This window comes from Leuresthes tenuis, unplaced genomic scaffold (genome assembly GCF_036924035.1).
Source record: "Leuresthes tenuis unplaced genomic scaffold, fLeuTen1.0.hap1 SCAF_9, whole genome shotgun sequence".
In the NCBI taxonomy this organism is placed as follows: Eukaryota; Metazoa; Chordata; class Actinopteri; order Atheriniformes; family Atherinopsidae; genus Leuresthes; species Leuresthes tenuis.
This window is the reverse complement of record NW_027325363.1, coordinates 20,808,172-20,821,542: the sequence shown is the minus strand read 5'-3', so window position 1 is coordinate 20,821,542 and position 13,371 is coordinate 20,808,172. Positions and strand designations below refer to the sequence as shown.

At 38.5% G+C, this 13,371-nt stretch overlaps 1 protein-coding gene across 2 annotated transcripts in view; it reads right to left on the bottom strand.

Annotated features, from left to right (window-relative positions):
* Window positions 1–13,371, bottom strand: part of dscamb (Down syndrome cell adhesion molecule b) — a 122,431-nt gene that overhangs the window by 40,817 nt on the left and 68,243 nt on the right. For both annotated transcript variants that reach the window (XM_072392786.1, XM_072392787.1), the window contains exon 4: window positions 3–149. In XM_072392786.1, the coding sequence (XP_072248887.1) occupies window positions 3–149 (147 nt within the window). The remainder of the gene's footprint in view (window positions 1–2; window positions 150–13,371) is intronic.

Sequence of the window (13,371 nt, the reverse complement as noted above, 5' to 3'; positions counted from 1 at the left end):
ACCTGACACGATGAGACGCGCACTGTTGCTCTGCCGAGTCTCACCAGTGTAGCGATGCCGTGTTGTGCAGCGATAGTTATTCAGGCCATCCTCAGGCAGGACGTCCACAATATACAAGGCTCCCGTGGATGTGATGAGATATCTTTGTCCTGGAGCAGATAAGAAGAGCAAGTGGAATCAAAACAACTTAAACATAATAAAATATTTATACAATCTAGCAGAACTGAAGGATTTCTTTCTCCACAGGGTGCTGGTGCACTATGAATCTCAGAGTAAACAAAACCTTTAGAAAGTATTTGATGATTCTAAATGACGTGGTGGCAAAAACATGTACATACGATATTTGCTGCTGAGACAGACTTTTAAGGCTAACTGTATTGTAAATAGTTTCTAATAATCTTGAACGCTATGGAGAACAAAATATACCCATAAGCAATCATGCTGCACAGTGCACACGTCATGTCAAAGGAATGAACTCGGATTTGCACATCTTATGCATCTCTGACCTTTAAGTGTTTTTATTGTCTTTGTGCTTTTTATTGTCTTTGTATCAGATTGATACAGAGAGCCAATCCCTCTTAGGCTGTCACAGCCAGTTCTCTGAGTGTGATAATATTATGTTAATTCTGACATCAAACCAGGCTGAGTGGGGTTGTCAACATCTATAAGAAAAGAAACCGTCTTCTCTGCCATCACATGGATTCCCACATTCCCATGGGAGCAGACTGATGTCAGAACAGATTGAAAAAGCAATTTACAGGAGATTGTCTTCTCTGTGTAGTAGTGGGGATGTTAACACAGATATAGTGAAGAAGCCTTTAAAGCCAGAATAAGAACAACTATAGGTAATAATTGGAGGGGTCAAGATGAAAAATATCTCACTGTTACATCACAGGGTTAAATTGCACACATCAGAGTATTATCTTTGAAGTTATCTTGGCAACTCTTCATTCTGGTCTACGACTCTTAAAGTGATATAAATACGGAATATTAAGAGACAACACCACAGTTATTTGGACAGTTTTTGTCAGTTGAATCTGTGACCTAATGTTTTTTTTTAAAAGAAAGAGCTAATTGGTGCAGAGAAATCCCTTTTGATCGCACAGCATCAAGAATGTGCTTCAGGATGTGGATATACGTTACATGTTATCTTTTCAGCAATCAAAAGAAGACTTGGCTACTTGGCTAGGACCTAAAAAAAAACCTCTCCCTTTGATGCAAACTACTGTTCAGCCTCGAAATAAAAGGGGAAACAAAAACAACCAAGGAGGAACATGTAGAGTTGTGGAACAAAGTACTACTAGATGTTCTGATGAAAGAAAAAAAAGCCTCCATCAAAAAGATTTAAACATGAAAGTGGGAAAAGATAAATTAAACTCTCATGAAAGCACACAAAACTTGTTTTTTTCTGACATGGTGGAGCTTCTGAGTCGCCTGCCAATACAAATGGCAAAGGGACAGTTGCAGTATTTACCTATTTATTTCAAACTGTATTTCCTATAAGTGCCTTTTGATTGACAGTAAGCCTAATATTTTTTTGCACAAATGAAAAACCAGAACTAGAAAATTATGATTCACATGGATGAAAACAAATGAAGACTTTGTGTCTGCTTTGCTAGATTAAGCTTGTGCAGTGAGGAATAGTTGTAAACTGTACATCCATGTTCCTAAACTGCATGCAGAGACCTACAAAGGGTTGCTCTGATTAAGGCTGCACATTCTGCTTCTTTTTGTGATAGCTTGCAAGTGTTTCAACCAGCAAAAAAAAAAAAAGAAGCCCTTTGCATATTTGCTTTTGATTGCACCCTGTGTCTGAAGGCAGTCGTATTATCAATTTATCTAAAAAGAGAGAAAACTGGGGCTGTGTGGGAACAGCTAAAGCAGATTGGAAGTGGGTAATTCATTTAAATTGAACAAGGGTAGATGATACATTTTTGTGTGTCTACCTATCTATACACACACACACACACACACACACACACACACACACACATATATATATATATACATATAAATCAATTATTTAATCCATGATAAAAAAAGACAAGCATTAATCAGTCTATGTTCTACAGTGATACATTTTTAACATTTATACTTGTTTGTGATTTTAGTCATAACTGGTCAAACAAACATTTAAAGATCCTATCAAAAATGCCCAGACAAGCAGGTACAGCTCTTCAATGTGTGGGTTAGCGAACTAAATGCAGCCTCCTTGAGGTCATGCAGCATCATCCACTAAAGATCATAGTGAAAACAAATGTATGAAACTATAATTGCAGTCTCTCCCCTATGTTTCATTTTGCACTGCTGCAGTGTTACTAGACTTAACTGAATAATGGCACACCCCAGACCATTTTGCTGTGAAAAACAGAAATAACCTAAATGTAATATCAGATTATGCATTTATGTTAAAATCAAGTCACGGCATGTTTTAATATTCCGCTTGAGACTAATATGTATGAAAGAAGCAAAGCGTGCTTAATATCCTTACATTTCATGTGCATTTTTTATGTTCACAGAGGCAAAGTGAAATCAACCTTGTGGGGTTAAGAAAACAAGGGGAAATAAATAGAGACGTGGAAGAAGCGAAACAAAACTGTACAGCTATTGTAAGCACTGACCTAGATAGAACCGACAACAAATTCCACGGATTTCATGTCCTGAAGGGGTTTCACGGGTTTACATACAGGGCTGTGAGACGGGCAACCAGCAAGTGAAATCTAGAAAGAGAGGGAGGTAGTGTGTGTGTGTGTGTGTGTGTGTGTGTGTGTGTGTGTGTGTGCGTGCATGTGAGTGTGTGTGGAGATGCCCAGCAGCCATGCACGCATGCCAGTAAGCAAGACGATTGGTAAGAGGAGATCATCTTAGGGGTCGAGGAGGCCAGAAGCTAAAAAACACTATTCTTCATCAGTGCCTTTGCCTTTTAGTTATATTTTTACTGATTTTGTACATATGTGTTTCATAAATAAATAATCTCCATTGTGGATATTTAACTCTGTGAAGGGTTGTGTGTGTATGTGTTCGAAGAGAAGACAATAAGCAACAAGACATTTTTCACCAATAAAGAGCACTAATCTGAAAAAGGTGGCATCCCTGAAAACTATAGATTTCAAAGCAGCAGCAAAAACAAAATTCAGACATCTCCTGCATAGCTGTCCAGTCGACACACTGCCTCTCCCCTTTTTTCCTCTCCTCCCTTCTGGCTTCTCCATTTTGATTCTGTACTGGTCCTCTGAAATCTCACTGTGGAATCCATCTTGAGTGAGACAAAATGGTATTTCACTCCAGCTGCTGTGAGCTGCTGCAATTTTCTCTTCAAGCACCTCTATGCTCCTGCAATACCTTTTAAGACGTCAGTGCTCAGTTATTGTGTTATGACAGAACGAAATGAAGGCAGAGGGGACACTACAATAGGGAGGGGAGTGCTGTTGTGTTGTATTGTATCATATTGTATTATATTTCTTCTCTGCGACCTGTTCCTCTTCATTTCTTTTGTTTTTTACTTTAACTAGCTCACTATATCAGCTTTTAGGAGGAAATTCTGTGCACAATGTCAGTAGCTGAAGAATTATACATACTATCATTAAAACACTTCTGTGCAAGAATGGTGAAACTCGTCCTATTACTAGTGTATACTGTACTAGTGTAGTACAGTGTATTACATAAACTGCAAGGGTTTAATGAAGGCTCTAATAGAGGCCTCAGGTCTCAGATGCATTAATAAAATCCTCCAAGCAGACATTTCTGCGCTATTGTCAGAAAGTGGAGTCCCTCGCTCCATTCATTTACAGACACTGCTACCGTAAAGTGTAAAAGTATTCCACTCCACCAGACACACTTTATCAAATCATCCCCACTTTGCCAGAGTCAGAGTCTAATACGAACAGCAGGCTCTCACTCTCACCAGCCTAAATATGCCTCAACGTACAGATAAACTGGTATAACAGCATCCTCACTGTCAACAGACACTCCGAAGTCACTGTGATTTAAATGAAACTCAAGCTGGTCTGGTCTTAGCTGACAATCTGCATGTTTGGACTGATTTAGCTGCAAACTATCAACATTTTATCCTTATTGGATTTGCGGTCAACATATTCAGCTCAGTATGGTTGTTGGCTGATCAAACATCTGTCTTATTGCCAATAATAAACATATTTTTAGTGACGCTGCTGGTCAAAACAGCTCAGTGTGGCAAACACACACACGCACACACACACACACACAGACATATCTACAAATAAATAGATTAAATAATATTCTCAACATCTTTCTGTCAGTCTGGTTACATTGTTGCACTGAAAGCAACACAGATAATACACCAAATAATTGAGACTGCATGTAAGCCCAGTATGAAAAAATGTCAAAAATGTTTAGAGGGTATTCACTTCTGCAAAGGTTCAGTTAATGAGTCATGTTGTTATTGTTTAAAGAGGAAGGTGGCACTGACTCTCTGTGAGTCAGACGCAGCAAAGACGGGCCCAGTTCTTGTCGGGTCAGCAGAGACACAGTGATGATAAATGGACTTGTGAATGTTCTCAGTGTGTGTGGTGCCTTCTTTGGCCCACTTCAACTCTCTTGTGTCACTTTGGACGATAAAGCTAAGAACAGGCATCTGCCTTTCACAGGCTAGTACCATGCACTGAAAAAGATTCTACTATCCAACAATTTTTAGCATAAAATATTATTGTTTTTTCTCCACTGAGTCGGGAAAACCACACCACCATTTTATTTTCACTGCAGATGTAGAGAAACAATCATACAACACTGCAGAAGCAATAGAGGAGAAACAGTGCACCGGCTCTTGTGGTAGTGAGGAATGAGAGCTCAGACTTCAGACTAATTTCTGCGTGCTCAGAGTTGTAGGTACGCTGCCTCGTCAAAAAGGTCACAGGGGGCCAGACGTTGGACCAAAGCTTTAATCTGAGCTGATTGAGGTCAGAGCGCTACACTGAACTCTCCACTGCAGAGCTCCTCAGGGCTGCGTGGCAACATGCAGAGAAACTAAAATCAGTGCTGACTATTAGGCAGACAAAAAACTAATTTGTATGGTTAATTCTCTGCTTTGATTTTCTGAATATCTGATATCCATCTATATCGACAGCTACATGGAGTTGATGTAACAATTGCATATGGTGTCAGAAAAGTGAATTGAAAAGGTACCCAGGATATATGCAGTGCAGACGGGACGCTCAGTGACCTTTTCTATTTTTCAAGAGTGTCCATAAGTACATTACAACATGAGTTATGTACGTTACTGTTGCAGGTATGATAAGTCAGCAAAATCTGGTTTTAAAGAGGAAGTGCAGGGGAATGAGTGAATGATGACTCTGGAGGCTGAAATCGAAATGAAAGAAGTGGTTTCTAAAAATCATAGTGCACAGCTAAAATTTACAAAATGTTATTTTCACACGTTACCTGTTGGATTTGTAAATGAAACAGTGCCCCCATTTGTCCAGTTGGCAGCATTTAGTGCAATTTGTCTGAGCCTCTCAAAACGCTGACAAAGAAGTCTTCAGTGCAAATTCACATTTGAACGGTTTGTTTGTGGTCTGAAAGCTTAATCAGAGCAAATCGTATGAAAGTCTATCAATTTGAGGACTGTTTAAAAAAATTAACAAGGAGAAGATAAGATTTATGTAAGGATTCGTGAGTTAGTGAGTTTTACAGGTGTTGACATATTTAGTAGATTTTGGAATAAGCCAAAACAGTTCCCACTCATTCATGCATTTGTGCTACGCTAAGCTGTGCTTAGTAGCCTCCGACGAATAAATGGACATGAGTGTTTTTTTTTATTTACTCAACTAACTCACCACCAACCAGAATGCAGGTAAGCATATTGCTCAAAATAGCAGAGTATTCCATTATAAAGGTTAGACACATTATGCAGTGGATTGAAGTTTCCATTTCTGACTCCTTAAGTCAATGTACATAACTCAGGTTGGTCAAGTAACCTGAGCAGCTGTGGTGTAAAACTGGGGGAGCACCAAATCAGTGAGAGTTGCTAGGATGGTGAAACCGTGAGTGATTTTCTAACGAAAAGATCAGAAGACAAAGTTCCTTTTCCTTTTGCATGTCTGACCTGGAAGAGACTCTTTAGATCTGTTAGCAAATGCGGTTGATGACCTTAATCCCAAACATTTACATATGGGTAGTCTCAATGTCGTCACCAGTGCCAGATTTGCTTGTGTGTCACACAGCTATTGGAGTTTTTGGCACGGCTGTCAAGTAGACCGAATCTATGCACTTTAGTTTATTTAGTTTAAAAGAAAACAAGATGGTTCAAGTGACTTGGTGGGGTAAAGAATTTGTAAGAGAAAAACAGTATGTCGTGGATATGTCTTCAGCCTCAGATCTGAGGCATTTACATGCACTTTTTAAAATAACAGTTAGAATATAAAGTTGATTCTATAGTACCACCATTGGAAAGTTTTTACTTTTCCTGTTGCCTGACTGAAATGTCAGTCAAAAAAATTTAAGCCAACTTTCTGGAGGCAGCAAGTAAAAAAACAACAGCAAGCAGATTATTACTGCCCGAAAAAGAAAACATAAATTAGCTTGTAAATCAAACGATATGAGAGCTCATAAAAAATCTGAGCAAATCTTAAGCACCTGTAAAAGTCACCTATAAAAATCTCTTTCTATCAATGCACCTGCAGTGTGAATAGATTTTAGGAATACACAAATGCATACATAAATGACAGAGCTGCCATTGAAGCCCCAATGAAGAAGGCATCCTTGATTCGGTGAAAGTTTTGGCATCAGAGCTGGAATGCAAAGAGGCTCTCTGTTTCTTATTCAGCCTCAAAAAACCTCTGTGTTCCTGTTTGGCTCATTCTACTTCCTCCTCTGCTTCTTCACTCTCCTGTGCTTGGCCTCTCTCTTTCTCCTCCTTTCTATCTGTGTCCTGAATGCTAATACAGTGGCTGGCTGTGTCAGAACACTGCAATGAAATCCTGCATTCTCAAACACCCACATAGACTGAACATCTCTCTTTGCTGAGAAACTGACCCAAAAGAAGGATGCGCAATATATTGGTGGCTGATTATAGGCAAATAAGCAAAAGAATTGTTGCCGCCTGTCCAGTTTTCAACCAATCGCTACATCAACAATTTGGAGCAAGCTACTGATGATAAAACCTCTGATTGGTACTCATTTTACTACCTTCTGCCTACATACACAGGGCAGAGGAGAGAAAGTGTATGGATGATCCTTTTTGCAACAACAACAATGTTCGCTTTGATGTGCAATCAAATCTGCTGACAAGATAGACAGTATGAGCTGTTATCAAACAACTGTTTAAGAAGCAGAACACATAAGAAACATCTATGGCATCCATCTGAAAATGAATATTAATAGTTCTAGGTATGTTGAGAAAATACCCCCAATGGTGAATATTTTAATCGATATTTTTATATTTGATATTTTTTATATCTGATTTGCCGATGTTTTCCCACTGATTGCCAATTGCCATTTTGGTTATTGTTTTCAGCCTTATTCCAAAGAATGTCAGCTTTCAAAAGAGATTAACGTGTTACTAATGAAATTTTCTTGAATCAATTTATGACAATAAGATTATTTTTTCATTGTCTCATTCCTTGGATTAATTTTGAATATTTGAATACATGAATATACCCAATCAGCTTTTTTTAATACCATAGAGTCACTGAAGCATCAACAACAAATGACCATTTGAGAGCCATTGTGTGTATTGCCTTTAGCTTGCAGCACTCCCTGCTGTTGCAACTACAACAAAACACCATTTACTGCCACGAGTCTGAATCTCGCACTCAAACACGATCTATTAAATTACACTCAGTTGCCATTAAGCTAAGTATTCAACTTTTTTTCTCCACATTTTCAAAAAGGACTCATTACAGAAAATGTAGACAAAGTGAAATGCAGTGACTGCTTGTGTTAGACCACCATGACTATAAATTAAACATTTTCTTTCATTTAATTATAAATAATTTGTGCATTTTAATTCATGCAAAAAATCTCCAACTGCCATGAGATGAACACTTCATATTTAATAAATAACCAAACAAGTGAAAGATGACATTTTAATAAATCATGCTCCATGCTCGCCCATTTCAGAGGGTGCCCTTAGTAGTGGTCAGATTGCAGCTGTTGCTCAGGACATAGAGCAGGTCGTCCACTAATCAGAAGGTCATTGGTTTGATCCAGGCCACATGTCAAAGCAACAAAACATAGAGGCTCACAAATGCTCTTGATGTGTTTACCACGTTGTGAGTGTATAGGATAGACGAATATGCTCAGTGTCTGGAATTAAAGTGCATAGATTGCATAGGTTGATGTTGCATGTGAAGTGAATCTGTCTGAGTGGCAAACAAGACACCAAACTAATGTTATAGTACAAGAAACACCAATGTATCATTCTTAATTATTTAACAAAGAACTTGAACAATTTCAATGTGAAACTGGACCAGCAGAATCTGATTCTAAAAAAAGGACCAAAAACAAAGGTGGAACCTAACTCTTGTCTTATTCCTGTCTTTGTAGAAGGATTCTAAGCTGAAGCATGTGATATATTGAGTGAAGAAAATCTGAAAGGTTGATTTCACTGTACTGCCATGGCTGGACATACTGCCACAAAACAAAAGTGGGTAAATTAATTTACAACAAAGGTGGAAAGTGATTGTGGTCTTTGGTAAGAACATCATAAAGCAAATAGATCTTCACATAGAAAATAGTTTGTTTTTTTTATCTGTGAAGCAACATCAAGGTTCACACATAAAATGCATATAACATCTGTACATTTTTTTGAGTGAGATTATTTAATAGCTATCCTAATAACTTTACTACTGGTTCATTTGGTATGCGAGGAATTGCTAGCAAATACACAGCTGATTCTATTTGCCAGTATCTACATGCAAAGATTCATCAACAGTGGTCCTGGATTAGTGTCCTGATGTATGAAATTATCCAGAATGATGTTATATGCAAAGCAGGGCTGTCAAGGTTAACGTGACTACAACTTGATGATGTAATATTGCTTTAATGCCATAACACAAGAGAATTCACAGTTGCTATAGATTCTTAGCGATTAACGTGCAGAGATGAGGATTGACAGAGAAACAATATATAACCTCGATGCACTTCAACATCTTTTATCTAGGTAAATGTCAGTAAGCACAAAAAACAAATAAGTATGTGGTCTGTTGAATATTTGAATCAGCTTGCAGCAGTTAATGCTGCAATAATCACACAAAACAGTGCGATGTGAGCATGAGGAGCACAGTTAACACAAACAAGATTACTGTTTTTAAAAGAAGACAGCTGCAGAAATACTTTTACTAAATCCTACCTGTAAGTCAACGTCCGTGATGATGACTTCCCATTGCAGGCGTCACTAAAACCATACTGTTGTGAAAGTATTTACATGACTCACCAGATGGTTTGTTACACAAAAAATGCTCAACTTGAACAAAATAAATGTTCTTTTGGAAACAGGATGAAAAGGATGGACACTTTTAAAAATACTTGACAGTAACTGGATAAACCATTTGTGTTTCATTGTGTATCATTGGCTAACTATAACAAATAAAATCAATGGAGTAGCGTGAGTTGCTTGATCAAACACACCCACAGATATACAGAGGCTCCCTCGTTTATCAGAAAAATAATTTCACAAACCCCATAGTGATCTCCTGATGTTTCCTGCACATGAAACAACAGTGTGCCACAATGATGAAGCTAAAGAAAAAGCAGCACATTGAATTTAAGTGAAAAGGTTTATGTTCACAATGGGAAGGCACCTCTGTGCAAGACCACATGGTGAGAGGATTAATTTTACAATAATGTATAGCAGATGCTGAGCTAGGCTGCAGGCACTCACACACGCACGCACATACATCACAAGAACTGCTGAAAAAGACAGTCAGGTCTCCAAGGTTAAAGAGTCTGGGGGGTGCTGAAGTCTTTGATGAGGTTAGCAATCCAGTAATCTCTGCTGAAGCACAGAGCCATTAAACAGCATGTTGATAAGTAGGTCTGTACATTAAAGAATGGCAGGACATCAGCATCTCAAAATAACAACACAACTTTAGGGCTATTTTTTAGAAAAGAAGGAGGATTGCCATGATGATGTCAGATCAGATAGACAATGAACTATCGTGCAAAGTGGATTTTAAAATTTCCATTTGCTGAAACTGGTATATATCTCAAGTGCTTGCATACAATATCCTCTCAAATTTATTCCCGTTGAGTGTTGAGCTAAATACACACAGGGTTGATGGGGTTTTCGTTTGATATTGTTAAAAATTGTGTAGATCACCAACAGACCAGATTGTAAGAAGACTAAAACTGGAACCAATCAGCAGGCCCCAAGATAAAAACAACAGGTGTCACTCACAGCTTCAGATAGCTCTTTGTACTGTTGGTTTCAGAAAGGTACAAAAGCACAAGTTACGGACACAAATCCATCTGTAACTCAAACCCGATTTGTTAATTCAGCACCAAAATACTATTCACAGAGGTAGTCAAAGTTTTCCAGGAGACAACTATGAAAAAGGCAGACTGAGCGAAACACAGCGACTGGTTGCATTCGTCTTACTGCCGTGTTTTAAGAGCTCATGAGCAGCAGTGGGAAGTTGCATCAGTCTGAATCAATCACTCAAAAATGATGTGATAAAATAAGATCACATTTCAGAAAGCTAAAAATCAACAAGTGGCCCCAATATGGCCACCAGATACATGATCAACATCAATGTGACATGAATCAGCTTTAGCTGTAATGTTCTCGAATTTTTTGTGGTATTGAAATCCAGATAGTCAGATAGATTGTTTTAAGCTTGCTGCTGTCTAACGGCCAGGCTTGATCAGTTTGCCATTATTGAAGTTCCCCAAAGGAAGTAACCTGACTATTTGGAGCAAGGTGTCATGCAATTCAAGTAGATCCACTTCTATCACCCTTTTTATGTTGTCACAAAGCCCATCAAGTTTATCTGTGGCATGGCTCAAGGAGGGAGATGATCCAAGCTCTTATTACGTCAACCTTTATCCTCTTGCCTCTGTGCTTTGTCTCTTTCATCTTATTAGGCAGATATTCCACAGCCAAATGGCCAGATGACTAATCTAATAATTTACCAAGTGTTACTACATGACAGTATACCGTAGTAAAAGCAAATCTCTGAGCCACAGCAGTGAAGTTGTCAGCTGTAGCACTCTGTGTTAACTCTGTCTGTAAAATTATACTCGCAGATGGAAAGTAAAATGAGTAATTAAATCTTGCCTTTTTTTCACGATACTGGAGAGGGGATGCTGGCTTTGGGCTGCACGGTTGCGTGTGCATGCATCACTGTGTATGTGTGGTTGTGCCTTGTGTGCGCATGCAATGTGTGTAGCAGTCTGCCGTCATAACCTAATTATTGCAGCAGCTTAACAACAGCAATTAGCACATTTCCATCAGACGACACTAATTTGTGAATTCCATTCCAGCGCCATTCAGGACCAACACACTGAGAGAGAGAGGGAGACTTATTTCAGCATTGGGCTACAGGCAATGCTGAATCTATATCTATAGAGCTGTGAAAATTGCTTATGGTAATTGCAGTTACTGTAAAACTAGGCTGACGTTTTAATGAAATTTCAAATTTTAATCATTTGTTTTTGTATAGTCCACATGGTTTTCCCCCCGAGGGGACCCGTGTTTCCTCATCGGAACATCATGCCACTCCACGACATCTCTCTATGATAAATGAAAAATGTTGTATCAAAAAAGAAAAAACTCAGTGGGGGAATGGAGAATCCCATTTTAACTTCACAAACCCCATACATTCATAGCCTACATTCATAGCCCTAAGTGTACTGTTTTCTAATGCATATTCGAATAGTAGATCAATAGAAAATATATACTGTAATGACCCATATAATCTAAACAAAACTCACTCCAAACCACAACTAAACATAATATTGTCAAGATTTTTTCCTTTGAAAGTCTGTATGATGAAAGCAACATTAGCACTGATTTGGAATCAAGTCTATTTGCCAAAAAAAAACCAATATATATATATATATATATATATAAATAAACACATACTCCTTTTACTTTTTTTTCTCCTTTTCTTCTATGTCTTGGCTTATATTTTAACTCCACCATCCCCCAAAAGCCATGTTTTTAGAATTTTTTTAATGAACGGCAACTACCTGCTGGGGACAGCAAAACCATCAAAATCACAAGAGAAACTATGTTAAAAATTCTATGTAAAACTAAAGGAAGCTGCACATCAGCTGATACTCATTTCTGTGAGCCAACATTTTCATAGCTCTAAAGATATTTTTGAAAAAAAACATCATTCTATTATGACTACATTTTCTTGATAATGTTTGTCAAATTGTTTGTGCTTGCCATTTGTTTTTTTGTTTTTTTATCTAAAAGGTATTAATAATTTATTTAAGATTATTTAACCATCCCTAACTTATGATCACTGCGGGTTTTTCATAACAAAACCTCTTTTGAGGATGCGTCAATGTCAGAACAAAAGTGTTAAAGGTGAACAACTCTAGCTGTCTTTGTGCATAAAACTGCCGCAGAATAACATCCCCCCTCCCTTTTTTCATCCCCCTCATTCCCCTTCTCCCTGTCTTCCTCCACTCTCTGCCCTCTTCTCCCCCACTTTCCCTTACTTCCTACGCAGAGATGCATGTTGAGTGATAGGCCTGTAGATGAGTCTGGACAGTACGTCTGAGGCCCTGGTTTTTAATAGGGTTCTGTTCCCAGTAATTATGCTGACACAATTTGATCAGCGCAAGGCTAAGTATCTTCATCTGAGGGAGATCGGGGGGAATTAACGCTGATGTAATAAGTACAATTTGTCACTATTAAGACGGAGGTGTTGACAGGCACTGGTGTTGTCAGGGCAACTGATGGCGCTCCCTTGCTACAGTACGCATTCTGCTGCATCTGGCAGGCAGAGCTGTCAGCCTCCCTCAGTAATCGATTTCTTAGGTTGTTCTGCACTAGCAAATGCACATGTACTGTGACATACTTTCATATGATAAAGACGGACTGCACCTGGACATGATGCAGTGTGGAAGAAGGGCAGGCAAGCCTGCACTACAAACACCAAGGCATGTGCATTTTATTCAAAACACCTAAAAAAGAAAAAAAACTGTGGCAAAAAACAAAAAAATTAATGTAGAGCAATCTCCCAAATGAAATCTCTTTCAGCTCCAGCACTGAGAGGGTGGACATTTACAGACCTCAGTCTCATAATAGAAGCAGTCAGCATCATTACATAAAGTCTGCAAAGGTAGGAGGGATGAAAAATGTACTAATGAGGCAAGAGTTCAGATGTCACTCACTGCTGAGAAGACAACCAATGCCAAGATCTTGACCCTCTAATCCATCAC